General features: G+C 45.9%; 1 protein-coding gene across 1 annotated transcript; it reads right to left on the bottom strand.

Moving 5' to 3' along the window:
• Nucleotides 1–311: 311 nt before the first annotated feature.
• brpf3b (bromodomain and PHD finger containing, 3b) lies at nt 312–13548 on the bottom strand. Its single transcript, XM_029719761.1, has 13 exons — nt 13136–13548; nt 10479–12062; nt 10045–10201; nt 9430–9561; nt 9062–9190; nt 7274–7586; nt 6327–6572; nt 5191–5739; nt 4856–4937; nt 4610–4704; nt 3054–3151; nt 2480–2634; nt 312–1733 (listed from the first exon to the last, which is right to left on the bottom strand). Exons 2-13 carry the CDS (start codon nt 12026–12028, stop codon nt 1550–1552), a joined length of 3690 nt encoding a protein of 1229 aa, XP_029575621.1. The 5' UTR covers nt 12029–12062; nt 13136–13548; the 3' UTR covers nt 312–1549.
• Between the last annotated feature and the right edge of the window lie 1226 nt (nt 13549–14774).

Below are 14774 nucleotides of genomic sequence, written 5' to 3'. Positions count from 1 at the left end.
GATTTTTACATTTTTTCAGCTTAAATCAACTGTATCGTACATACCCTGTACATTGACTGTGGCCATACAGACGCTTTGAGGTTCTGGAGCTCCTCATTTACATTTTCCACGTTATTGTACATGATCAAATAAACCTGGTCTGCTGTCCACAGGTTTTAAATAAGAATTTTAGTAAGCATGTTACTTATCATTCAGTGGATTTTTTTTCAGATAACATCCAAAATGATGTCTTTCCCAAGTGTCGACCTTATTGTAATTTGGTAATATTGTCGCGCCTACATTCCAACCAATCAAAAAAAGAATTGCAAAAGTTTATTGGATAGAACAATTTATTTACCCACATGAGAAAATACTGATTCAGACAGGTTATTTGGTGAGTAGGTCAAATCTGCAATTTGTACAAGCTTACAATGTTTGTCTGCATTTTATAAACCGGTCTGGAATACTTTGAATATTCTATAATAAATATAATATTCTGTTCTTCACGGTGGGCTAAGGATTGGTCAGACCCTGAATGCAATATGTGAACACCTCTGCATCAGTAGCTCACCTTGGTTGCAAATCCCATAATCTTAAACGGATTTCATTTGCCATCTATAACCAATATATAAACTTCATTTCAATACTTTCCAATTTCCATAAATAAATTACATTTCTTTGTATCAAAAAGAATTGATAAAGAACTGGCCTTTATGCAGATCCACAAAGAGAAGCTGAATACACTCTGTAGCAAGAGAATAAGTATGTACGGCCTTTCTTCATCCCCATTGGTGATTGAATTCGCATTTAAAAGTAGCAACATAAAATTAGGCTTAGTATGATATGCACACATATATACACACATACACACGTCTTTACAATATATAACAAGTGGTTTGTAAAACATTAAAATGTAAAAAGTGTTTGTAAGAAATGGCAGTGATCCATTCATACAGTTTCACAATTCATATAAATATGATAAATCTCTTTTCCAACCATTTGATTCCTTGGCAGTAGCATTATACAAAAAGGGAGGTGTTCATTGAACTTTGATCCAGCTACTGCAGCTCCATCTGTTCTCGGTGGCATCAAGATGGCTCACAACTAAATACCTCCAATCCTGCTCCTGGAGAGATACAGTATTGCAGGTCCAAGCTCAGCAGTGAAACACCTGATTCAACTCACCAAGGGTTTGAAGATCAGTTGATTAGATGACTCGGGTGTCACAGTGGCGCTAACTGCAGAACTACAGCACTCCAGAAGCAGGGTTGAGGATTTCTGCCTTATGCTCTCCTCCCTCTCCAAGTGGGATAGATACCTCTCCCCATATCTCCTTATACAGCCTGAAATCAGACACTGCCCGATTGGTATAGGGGGGAAATGAGGTGCATTGAACCCCCAGACACCGCATAGATCTGAAAGGACTAAGAAAGGTGTAACCAGTAGGGATACTACTTGCAATACACCCTTTCAGACCTATGAGAAGTGTCCAGATAAGCTTAAAGCCATCCAGATCTTTCTGACCAATGACAACTGTTTAAGGCTAGGGGCTGATTTGGGTCCCCCACCGCTACAGGTAGTTTGAGGGGACAAAGGCTTGGTCCCGGCGCACGCGGCTCTGGTGGACCATGGCGCGGTCGTAGGCCACCTGCACAGACTTGCGGATGGTGGTCTTCCTGCCCTCCATCATACGCAGCTTGTCACCCGTGTCGTCCACACCCAGAGGAGTCACTTTGTCCTGCGGGAGCCACTGCCTGCAGGGGGGAGAAGTGAGGGGAGGGCCGTTGAAGCGAAAACATCTATAGCTGGGGGACGTACGCATGCACATCCAATGGCTTTGAGCAGACACTGGAGATTAAACTATGTTCAGGATAAAGGTTAACTTCCCTAATGAAGTCACACATGTTAATACAGTGAACTTCTTCCTCTTATATGAATCACACACTCCCCCGACCAGGCTTCCTACTTATGGATTTTTTAAGTCAGATGCACTATAAACAGAGGAATGTTTCTGTCTAACCGTTATTGACCCCTATGAGCTCAAATACATATTTAATTGCCATTCGACACACAACACAAAAGCAAAACTTTTTGGGCATGTTCTTCAGTACACCCTACAACAGAGGTGTCAAATACACAAAAAACATTTTATACTTTAAAATTACTAAAAACAATTCAAAACTGTGTATAAATGATAAATGGACATACATTCACAGTTTCTTGACTGTGTCCAGCTCACTAATAATCACCGAACCAGTCAGGGAGCATAGAAAATTCCCCCAAAATTTGGTCCAATGTTGACGGCGAGGAAATAACACCTTTTCAGTGCGGCCCTCCGGACCTCATTGAAGACCGAATGCGGCCCCCGGACAAAATGATTTTGACACCCCTGCCCTACAAGGAAGCTAGGAACCCAAAGATATGAAGCAGCCCTAGAATGAGAAGTTAGAGAGCAGCTTGTGGTCACTTAAGTGCTAGCCAAACACCACCTTCCTCTCACCATGTCCTCTTGTTGTCAAAGAAGAGCACCAGAAAGAGCTTCTCCCCAGCTTCCTCTGTCCTCTGCTCCCCCAGCTGTAGGACGTCCAGTGGGGGCACGGGGATGGGGACCCCGTTGTGAAACAAGCCCTCCTGGGGCATTTCAGGGTCAATGATCTGGCCAATGGAAAAGATTAATTGGATTGGTTTTATTTTGACAATTCAAAACCCCTTAACATTAGATACAGCAAACATGTGCCAAATTAAGTGTTACACTGGATTTTAGGGTGGCTTAACCTTATAAAAACAATTTACAGTAAAAAGGCAGACACTGAGCAGTATGGGACGTTTCTATGATTCTGAACTAACCTTTGGAGATCGTTAGTCTATTGAACAGCAAATATGTACTAAAATGAAATATGCTTTGTGTTAGTGGATTTTAGAGTGGCCTAACTTTAGATCTCCTGCCATTTCAGACCATAAATCAATTTCCAAGTGTTAACCCTATGATACTAGGCCCAGGTAACCGCTAATCTCTTCGTTTGGGACCTGTATCAGTGTAGGCAAGCAGATGTTTGCCCAATGCATTCTCTCACCAACGCAGGGTAGGAGGGGTATCCCCGACACTTGGCCCAGACTAAGTCCAGGGGCTCCAGCATCACTACATTTTCAAAAGGCATCAGGATACCACTGCCTGTGGAGACAGACAGGAAAAGACAAATGTTGATTCTAAATACAAATATGCAGTGAATGGGGTGTTTATCTTGGACACGGTACAGTTCTGTCATCCAAAAAGGAAAGTGGTTATCAACACCGAAGAAAAGTACGCTGCAACAGGATAGACCATTTCCATATTGTTCAAATCAAGACGCTGACCATTTTTCAAAAGCCTCTGAAAGCTGTGAACACAGTACCAGTCAAATGTTGACACTTACTCATTCCAGGATTTCTCTTTATTTTTATTATTCTCTATATTGTAACCAAAAAAGTGTTATACAAATCAAAATATATTTTATGTGTGAGATTTTTCAAGGCAGCCATTGATGACAGCTCTGCACACTCCTAGCATTCTCTCAACCAGCTTCATTAGGTAGTCACCTAGAAAGCATTTCAATTAACAGGTGTGCCTGGTTCAAAGTTACATTTGTGGAACTTCTTTTCTTAATGTGTTTGAGCCAGTCAGCTGTGACAAGGTAGGGGTGGTATACAGAAGATAGCCCTATTTGTTAAAAGACCAAGTCCATATTATGGCAAGAACAGCTCAAATAGGCAGAGAGAAACGACAATCCATCATTAAAGACAAAGGTCAGTCAATCAAGAAAATTAAGAACTTTGAAAGTTTCTACAAGGGTAGTTGCAAAAACCATCAAACGCTATGATGAAACTGGCTCTCATGAGGACCACCACAAGAAAGGAAGACCCAGAGTTACCTCGGCTGCAAAGGATGAAGTTCATTAGAGTTACCAGCCTCAGATTGCAGCTCAAATAAATGCTTCACAGAGTTCAAGTAACAGACATCTCAACATCAACTGCAAGGAGACTGTGAATCAGGCCTTCATGGTTGAATTGCTGCAAAAAAAACACTACTAAATGACCTCAATAATAAGAGACTTGCTTGGGCCAATTAACACGAGCAATGGACATAGACCGGTAGAAATCTGTCCTTTGGTCTGATGAGTCCAAATGTGCGATATTTGGTTCCAACCACCGTGTCTTTGTGAGACGCAGAGTAGCTGAACGGATGATCTCCACATGTTTGGCATGGAGGTGGTGGTGTGATGGTGCTTTGCTGGTGACACTGTCTGTGATTTATTTAGAATTCAAGGCACACTTAATTCATATTTAAAATGACGGCCTACCCCGGCCAAACCCGGACGACGCTGGGCCAATTGTGCGCCGCCCTATGGGACTCCCAATCACGGCCGGATGTGATGCAGCCTGGATTCGAACCAGGGACTGCAGTGACGCCTCTTGAAATGAGACGCAGTGCCTTAGACCGCTGCGCCACTCGGGAGCCCAATGTGAATATAGCGTTTATGACTGAATGTTAGTTTCCTAAGGACACAACGGACCAAAATGTTTTATATGTATATATTTAAAACGTGGACTATTATTTTCAAATTGTCCAACGATGACACTATGATTCTCATACCTGTAGCGGTGTAATCTGCATCCCCGGTAACAGTCTCCAAGAAAGGTACTTTGGAAAGTGCTGGTTTTCCGAGGCTTCGTTTGGGTGGTGCCCTGCTGTTGGGGTACACAGTATTTCAGTAGGCTGTGCTGTTGTACTGCAGATATGTTAATGTAGCCAGTGAAAATCAGATGAGAACCTGAGATCAGCCCAAATAACATGATACTACACAAATTCATAACACTCAGGAGTTAGCGTACGCCTTACATTTCTTTGTGAAGGATTGGTGGAGGGCTACAGTCTGAGTCAGAACCACCATCGTTGTCCCTTTTGAACCCATTGGTGAGTCCTGAAAGAAGACAGAAACCAATTGTCAGACACTTGCTGAGTATAAAGCCTCATTTACAACTTACGCAAGTACGCAACACAATTAACTACACAAAATGGCAATCCTGAGTAGTTGCACGTTTCAGGGCTGCACACGTTTATGTTTTCCTGCTACCTAAATACGTACAACAGCCATTTTGCATAGCTAATTGCGTTCTTGAATTACAAAATTTATAAATTAGGCTTAAATCAAAAGCACATCTTCAGCCACTTACTAGTCTCCAGTGTATGGTTAGGGGTCTTTTCCAGCTCCCCCTCTGAGATGGAATCTTGACTAGGGGTCCCCCGTTCAGGCGTGGTGAATGAGGTCTGCTGGGGGATCTTAGACGGGGTAGATAAAGGGGTACTTAAAGCAGAATTGGGGGTCAGGGGGACACTACCGCCAAGACTGTCTTTCTCTCTAAGCAGCTTTGCTCCGTTCTTTGCTTTTTTGAAAAGCACAGAAGTCCGGCGCCCTACTCCCGCGGTGGCAGGGCGTGGGGACAAGGTGTCGGAAAGGCCGTTGACCACCAGCCCGCCACAGTATAAACTGGGTGCCTCTTCTGCTTTAGTGCAATTCTTGTTTCTTGTAGCGTCAAGGGTGGGAGTACCACTATCTGAGCTCTCGCTGTCCAATTTCAGGCGCTTTTTGGGATGGCCCAGGGTCCTTAGCTCGCCCGTCATGGGGCGCAGCGTGGGGGGATCCAGGGGTGCATCTCCCTGCAGAGGGGGAGGTGCCAGGCACGTTGGCTCCAGCGTTGGGGGAGGGGTACATTTGAGGTCCTCTGAAAGCGGAGAAAGGGACTGATCAAACTGACAGCTCATTTACATAATATTTCGATGATTGAGTCTTGGCTTTCATCATGTTGTGATTAGTTAGGGCGTCCAATACAAAGTCAAAAGTTCACACAACTCAGCAAAACAAATGGATAGGTGAACTAGCACAACTTCTTAATTAAATGGCAAAAAAAACACTAGCATGCTTGACCAAGGTTCGATTGCCTAGTATTCTCGGTTCCCCCCCTGAAATGTACTACATTGGTGTCAGAGGTGGGATGACATGACTGTATGAGGCCAATGGAGGCGAGTCCATGAGGTGGCGGTGCAGAGGACGAGAAGAAACGCAGAGTGCGCCTGGAGAGGGTTGTGAGGCCACTACGTGGGACCCTACTTACTAGACTGCAGACAGTGAAGTGCTTTGGGTTGGTGCGTGGGGGGACCCTGGCTCAATTACCTGAGGATAATTTGCTGTTAGCTCATGATTGCAACCGGTCTCGTTTCAGCAGAGCAGATCATTAAATAGGCGGTTTCTATAGGTAATTAAAACGTCACTATCATACAACGACACATTGCCAACGTTTCGATCACTCACCTTTATCTGAAGACAGGCCGTTGTCAGCCTCCTCCTCTTTGACATCTCCGTTGAGGAGCGAGTTGCGGTGGTGCTGGCCCTGTCGGTACCGGATGCTGTTGATCTCGCGGCGCAGGAGGCGGATGCGGCGGGTGCGGGCGCCGCTGGAGCGCATGGTGGCCACCACATCCAGCTTGTCCAGCAGCTCCTTCAGCTGCTCCTCAGGAGACATGTGCAGACGGTTCTCGGGGTCCAGCAGGGTGTCCACTACACAGGGACGGAACGCCAGAGATGGGTTTACCACGCTATATCATAGCCCACAAGGAGGCAAACTCCTCAACACAATAAAGCAACTCAAAATAGCTCAGGGAAATATCACCATTCACCACAGGCTTGAGCTCACTCCAAAAGAAATGAGAACAAAGTATCTGGGCTACAAACAGAGGACAGAACAGGTAGGCTATACAAACACAGGTTTGAAGTTGATCTAAATTTAAAACTGCCACGGTTTCTATGACACACACAGAGTACGCTGCTTCAAGTCTCCTTTCATTTCCCCCCGTCTCACTCGAATTGCAGCAACTAAGTATGTATATCCACTTCCATTTTCATGCTTTGTTGTGAAAATCACCCCCAAAAAAGAGACCATCTCTGGTGCATTTTATGAGGACAAAGAACTGGGTTAGATTTGTTTATATTTGACCTTTATCTTTTCTTTTTTTTAAAGGGGGGGGTGAGAAAGGAAGCAGCAGTAGAGACTTGCCTAGCATAGAGACGTTTGTTGCTAGAGGTTTACTTAGGACCTGGGCGACGTTCAACATGGAATAAGAACAAACGTACCTCTCTGATGTGTAGAATAAGGAATCACATGAGCTCTAATAATGACGCTCCACAACATTCGCCTACCGAGCTTGGCCCCAGGTTCAGAATCAGAAACAAGCCAACGTCCGTGCCACCGCGTCACTCACCGTCCTCCCAGGTGCAGCGGTAGTAGTCGTGTTTCTGGGGCGACTCTGCAAGATGCATGCCCGTGGCCGGGTCCAGGCCAGTGTTGTGGGCCTGTCGCTGGGCGTGACGGAGGATTGCACCCCCCAGGTCACGGAGACGCTGGGCAGCACGGTGGAACAGCGTATCCTTGGCATTGTACAGCAGGCAGTTGGCCACCATCATGTTGAAGTCTACCTCCAGGTGGGCCAGCGAGTTATAACTGTGGGCTTCCAGCTTGGAGCGCATGGTGGAGAAGTCCATGGGCTGGCTGATAAACTCCAGGTAGTCTGGGACCTGGGGTGGGGGGGGACAGAGGGGGAAGAGCAGAAAGACAGTCAGGGAGATAGAAACATACACAGTCTAAAGCAGGGGTCTTCAACCTTTTTCCCCATGAGAGATCCTTAGTGTACAATAGAAAGGGCACAGTTTTCTATCAATATACCTGGTAAAATAATGGTTAATAAACAACTAAGGGGGCCCTATAAAATCATTATGCTTTCCTGGTTTTAGAGATGTTCCACCCTCAAAATTACAATTGTTCATAGAGAAACAAAATTGGATGTTCTGAGTCCATGTCAATGCTTAAATAATCACATCAAAACCAACAATTTTATTTTGAGTGTTCCCTTTAAATGCACATCTAATGAGTGAGGAATGTGCCGTCTAATGATAGTTCTGTACTGCTGCTGTCCATTTAATGGCAAAGTTTGCAAATAATAGATACAAATGTTATACTTACTCATGATATACTTATGCCAGGTTAGTGTACTTTGCAGTTAGCATTTCATTGAAAAGGTTCTTTGGAAACCATTTGTCAACCCACAAGACATCACGGAATGATCGACAAATGGGCGCACTACACATACAGACTGGCAAGATTGCTGGAAATGAATTGGCAGATATTGTGTTAGGTTCACCAGGAGTGGGATGTCAACGTTCCGTTGGTTAGATAGTAGCTGGGAGCTTGCGGTGGCTGATACTTTTGAGATTTATTTATGACAGTTTGCGATGGAAAGCGTGAAAATTGCATGAACTTTCAAAATCGTTTGGCGAGCTACTCATATGTGGGCTGCGAGCTACTGATAGCCTGTGATCAACCTGTTGGAGATCCCCGGTCTAAAGCCAAGCCACCATTATCATATTTATTACATTAAATCGGTTGTAGATCTCAAAGGAGTTGGGATGAGGGGTGATTTGGGACAGAGTAAAAAAGATAAGCACCCTAAGCTAAGCAACAGAGGGAAACAAACTACGAAAGGGCAACGGGTCTAACATTGACTTGTCGGCAGTAACCAACAAAGATGAACAGAACACGCGGTAGTCACATGACAGATGCAGCAGGACACGTCCCTACACCACTAGAACACGCCATAAACCATATGAAAGAATCAAATCCCCAGTATTGGGTAAAACAGATCTCAGTACTGTGCTGGCTGTGCATCATTTTCCCTGATCCTCAGAGACACAGAAGTACTGGAGGTCATTCGGAGAAAGAAAAAAAGTCAGTGACTTTGAAATTCAAGTAAAAACAGCTTCTAACCTTTATAAAAAAAAAGTCCAAGTAAATTACCATGGATTTTCAAACCATTTAGCCAGGTACTGTAAATATGTTTTTAACACATGTAAGCAACATTCACGTTTGTCTGTAGCATACACAAGTTTAGTTTTTTGCATTTAATAACAAGTTTGATATTTCCCATTCGGTTGACTGGTCAGTTACTCCGAGGACCGTATCCCTAAGGTTCTACAGTATTAGCATGGTGACTGACCTCCTTGAGGTTGACGGGCTGTGCAAAGATCTGGCCTGCATCTTTCTCCTGCAGCTGGTCCAGTGTGGAGCGCAGCAGCACCTGCATTGGGGTCAGCTGTAGCTCCAGGGCCGCCTGGTGAACCTTGACCTTTGGAGAGTGAGAGAGAGAGTTCGGAAGGGAGGCCAGCAACTCACATGTAAATCTAAATTTCTCAGCAGACTAAATGAAGGTACTGTGTGATATTTTTAAGGAAGTATCTTAACCTTTTATTTAAGTGGGGAAAACACAGAATAATTTGTCTTTTTTCAGTAACGACCTCAATTGTCAAAGCATGGACAGACCGTGATATAGAGCAAGTGTATAAACAGACAGTCTAGTCTCCATACCTGCTCCCTTTTCAGTTTCTCCCGCTTGCGGATGAGCTCCACCAATAGCCGGGCTCTTTCCAGGTCCTGTCGCAACTTCTGCCAGTACTTCAGCTCCTCCCTAACAGCACACACCTTCTCATCGGGCTCCGGCTGCAAACACACAGATATTAATTCAAACAACTCCCCGACACACAATGTAGGGGGTGCTTCAATTGTATGAGGTGTGTCTTCTACTTGTCTTCTCATTCACTTCATCTGCCATGATGGGAAATTCCTGGTCAAGATCCACCATTTTGCTTTCACCTGTCCATTTTGTACTATTTATTCAGTGAAGATGGAGGGAGAAGAGGACTCTACATAATATTGTAGAGATGCACCCGGGGATTTGAATTTACTGAACATCATTGTTATAGGATACTCCAAGGAGAATATTCAATATAACAGATAGAAATGTATTATACACGATTCCAAAAATATGCACAATTTTAAATTGAGCCAGCCAGCACTACCGATGATATTTCTTCAGATTGTATATTTCTACTGACATCTGTACTGTTCTATTGTGGCATTCGACAGAATAACCCCCTGATGTTAACAGCCCCTTTGACCTTAGAGTGCCCAATGACTTCTGACCTGTTCAATGTGCCTCTGTGATTGGACATGGGAGTGCAGACGACGAATGAGTGCGACCCCGTTCCGTGATTGGCGTTTCAGGAGCCAATAGTTGTGCAGCCTTTGCATGAACTGGTTCTTCCTCTGGACCAGAATCCCTTTGCAGATGGTGTTCAACCTGTGTGGCATCGGGAGGAGTTTAACACACACTGTTCATTACTACAGCATTTGAAAGGTATTCTTGTCGTTCACACAATGGGCCAAATCCTAACTTAAGATTCCGTATGGGCTACAAGAAACTTTGCACATTGTCAATGTGCATCTGGAGTTAGGATGAGGCCCCATGGACGTTTAAGCATCATACACATTAACATATACCTATGAGCCAAATGCAGCATGACAGTATAGGTATAATCCTGCCGGCTTTCAACAAGAGGAGGCTGGTGAACACAGACCTTTGAGTGGGGATCTGTGGAACTGTGACCATCGGCGTAGTGGAGGCGCGGTTGGCAGCCACCTCCAGACCCTTCTTCCCCTTCCTCTTCCCGTGCTTGCCCTCCTTCTTGCTCCGCTTCTGCACCTGTGGGGCCTCTGTGTATGCACTGCGCCCCCGGCTGGCCCGGCCCCCCACCGCCCTCCTTGTGGGATCCTCCTCGTCCGACCCCCCCGCTCCCCCCTCCTGGCCCGGCGGCGAGTGCACCTCACAGAAGGCTGTCTTCTTCACCGAGAAGGTGGTGCCGTTGACGTTGGTTTCCCGCACGGGGTCGATCTTCATGAAGAGCCCGGCGCGCTGGGCGCACGTGACATGGAAGGCTGTGTAGCAGTTGGCCTTGTGGCACTGGATGGCAGCGCCACGACCCTTCTGCTTACACAGGTAGCAGGTGAGCTTCCAGCGGGCGGGCGGGATGTTGTCCACCCCTTCCACGGGTTCCAGGAAAACAGTGTTGGCGAAGCACACCTCGGGGATCCAGATGGCACACACCACATGGGCCCAGCACCCGTCACTGGTCTGCTTGAAGGCGCCACCCCGGTTGGGGCATAGCACACAATCCACAGGCCGCTGAGGCGACTGCAGGCAGCAGCGGCACAACCACTGGCCCTCTGGGATGTAGGGCACGCCGTAGCACTCCTGGTGCACAGCCAGGTTGCAGGCGTCACAGAAGAGGATGACATTGCTGTTGAGGCACTCGTCGTCCAGGCACACGCAGCAGAAGGCATCGTCGTCGATGGCGCTCTGAGAGGGCGCCCGGCTGCGAGCCTCCCGGTAAGACTCCTCTTCCAGGCGGTCCACCAGCAGCTCAAAAGTGTCAGGGGAGACTGTGGCGTGGCCGTCTGACGCCCGCCTGGCGTTCACCATCTCAAGCCAGGCCGCGTCCTCCTCGTCCATGTCATACTCTGCCTCCGCCTCCTGTTCCTCTGCCGAGCGCTCTATGTAGCGGTAGTAGGCCGTGGGCAGAGAGGGCGCCGCACAGGGGCTGAAGGCCTCCAGCATTCGGAAGGTGGGCTCGGGAAGGGGGGCCTGATGATGGTTGTGTGAGGAGTTAGTCTTGTTGTGAGGTTGTGAGTGAGAGTTGGGGCAGTGGTTCTGAGGTGTGGAGGAAGAGGACGATGATGTGGAGGAGGAATGTTTGGAGTCTTTCTTGCGGCCTCTGGGCATGGCGGGTGGCTTGCGTCCGGGGTTGGCACTGGCAGCTGTGACGGGCTGCTCGCTGTTCTCTTTGTTGCTGTTGCACTCAGTGATGTCCTGGGCTGTCATCTCGTCCTCTGTGATGACCGTCAGAGGGTCCACGATGGAGATCCGGTGGAGCCTGCCATCCAAGTCTACTTCCACCACTTTCTGGGCCTGGGAATAAGTCAGTGTCTCTCTGGTTGGGGACACCTTGAGGCTGTAGGGTGAAGGGGAGCGCTGCCGGGCCCCACCTCGTCCCCTACCAGCTTGGTAAGACTTTCTCCCACCCGCATCCCCTCCCCCGGCCAGGTGGCCCCTCCGCCGTGGCTTCCTCATGGGCCTCCTACCACGCAGCGCCCGACACCCACTGCTGCAACCAGATGAAGGCGAGAACACACCATTAGAAACTCAAAACTGGAAATGGCTAGCTAAGAATTTAACAGACGGACAGCAAAGGCCAACCATTGCCTTCTAAATGTTATGCCACTCAATGTGTGCACAAATTATGTTTAGTTGGCCAACGATAGCCATATGTACACAACATTTCAACTATCATTGACAGTGACAGACTAAATCTGAGCAAAGTAACCATGCACCCTTTTTTATGTTGGCAGGTCATAGGGGAGGGGTTAGGGCTTAACTGATAGTATAGGAGCTATGGCTATACTCAAATGGGATGAAAGGTGCCCTACTGTCAAATAGTGGATTGCACACCAGTCAACACATACTAAACTAGCTGTAGTCTATTACAGTACTCTCCACTGTCAGTAAATCATGAGTAGATGTTTGTGTACATTATCATTTGCGTCATGTCATTACATAGACAGAAACTACCAACATCCGCGTTTAGTCAACCCTACAATAACTACACAGCCAATAATTTCCCCAGTTATTTGGATCAAGCAACCTCAAAGCCAATCAAGTGCCTAGTGTGCCTCAGCGAACGTATGACAAGGGCCCTTTTCCAGATAAAAATGTCCGCCATTTGTTTTAAACAAATTGAATACACCACACAAACCCAAATCATTAAACATTATAGAGCTGATGAACGTAAATTGAACGTGCTATCTAACGTTAGCTAACTAGTTACGACTGTTAGACAACAAATACAATGAAGCGTTATGAGATCTGACCCAAAAAGTGCAACACTTGCTAACTAAGTTAGCTAAGTGCACGAGCTAACGTTAACTAGCAATTTGAACTTTAGATAGCGCTGGTAGCTAACTAGTTGCTCCAAATGAGCTGGCTTTGGCTAACAGGATAGCTAGCTAAGTTACCTTAGCTATTTAGCTCGCGCTTCTTTTACCAACCTACTAATGTGTAGCCGCTACTACAGGCTAGCTAACGTTACTGGGAAGTCAAATGCAGTCCCTAACATATATGTGTATGATATGAACCAACTAATCCTCGTCGTTGAAAACTGTAACAACGATGTTATCTTACCTTCACTGGCAGTTCGGCAACCGGGAATGAAACACAGGTTTATCGTTGGCTAGTTTAGCTAGCTAACGTTAGCTCACCCTGCAACACCTACACCAAAAGCCAGTACAGTATATTTCGTTGATAAAACGTCTGTTGCCTTAGTCCTCCCTTAAATACACGCCCAATCGTTTCCAAATACTGACATTAAACATAGCTAGCTAATTTATTATCCTAGTATAGAAGCGAGTAAGTTGTCGACCCAGTTTTGACAAGGAGAATAGCATTTCCTTGCTAGCCGCAACCTCGGATGTGCGGTACCGAGTAGGGAAAGCGAGGCTAAAACACGCCCCTTGACCAAAGCAGGCCATCCGGAGGTTATGGTTTCGCGCTCCGGCTACAAATTTAAGTAAAACATTTAACACTTTTAAGCGACACTTGTGCCTTATGATGTATCTAATAAATGTGTATTGATATGTACACATACGAGTATCAATACAATTGAAACAGTCGTTGCAATGCCTCAACTTTGCTCCGCAAGTGCAACACCGTACGAAAGAGCTAGTAGTAATATATCATTGCAGATCAGATTGCAACAGCGGGCTACACAAACGAGTCTCGGAAACACTTGGAGCACTTTGACGCAAAATAACATACGGCAGCAGCCAGGCCTAAAAACTATGCAAAATAATGAGCCTAAAAAGTATGACAGGCCAATGAGCATGATGTGCAAACAAATTAGTTTAAAGTTTAGTAAATTAAATGTTTCCTTGCTTTTCGAACAAACTCGCAATCCGATTAGATTTAAACATTAACAATAAACAGAAACAATAATGCGCAAATAAATTATTTTAGCCTGTTTGAATAGTCCTCTTTGAATTAGCCTACTTATTTCAACTGAATCTTGGTTAGAGAATACTATCTACCAAGAGCTTTCATCTGTATTTTTCGTAGCTGTTTACATACCACCACAGATTGAGGCTGGCGCTAAAACAGCATTGAATGAGCTGTATTCCGCCATAAGCAAACAAGAAAACGCTCACCCAGAGGCGGCGCTCATAGTAGCCGGGGTCTTTAATTAATGCAGGGAAACTTAAATACGTTTTCCCAAATTTCTATCAGCATGTTAAATGTGCAACCAGAGGGGAAAAAACTCTGGACCACCTTTACTCCACACACAGAGACGCAAACAAAGCTCTCCCTCGCCCTCCATTTGGCACATCTGACCATAATGCTATCATCCTGATTCCTGCTTACAAGAAAAAATGAATGCAGGAAGCACCAGTGACTAGATCAATAAAAAAAGTGGTCAGATGAAGCAGATGCTAAGCAACAGGACTGTTTTGCTGGAATATGTTCCGGGATTCCTCCCATTGAGGATACACCACATCAGTCATTGGCTTTGACCGTACACACCCCAACCAGAAGCCATGGATTACAGGCAACATCCACACTGAGCTAAAGGCTAGAGCTGCTGCTTTCAAGGAGCGGGACTCTAACCCAGAAGCTGAAAAGAAATCCCGCTATGCCCTCCGACGAACCATCAAACAGGCAAAGCGTCAATACAGGACTAAGATCAAATTGTAATACACCGGCTTTGGCACTCGTCGGCTGTGGCAGGGCTTGCAAACCATTACAGAATACAAAGGGAAGCACAGCCGAG

The sequence above is a fragment of the Salmo trutta genome, chromosome 28, assembly GCF_901001165.1.
Source record: "Salmo trutta chromosome 28, fSalTru1.1, whole genome shotgun sequence".
In the NCBI taxonomy this organism is placed as follows: domain Eukaryota; kingdom Metazoa; phylum Chordata; class Actinopteri; order Salmoniformes; family Salmonidae; genus Salmo; species Salmo trutta.
Note: the sequence above shows the minus strand (reverse complement) of the source record. Positions and strands in the feature narration are given on the sequence as shown.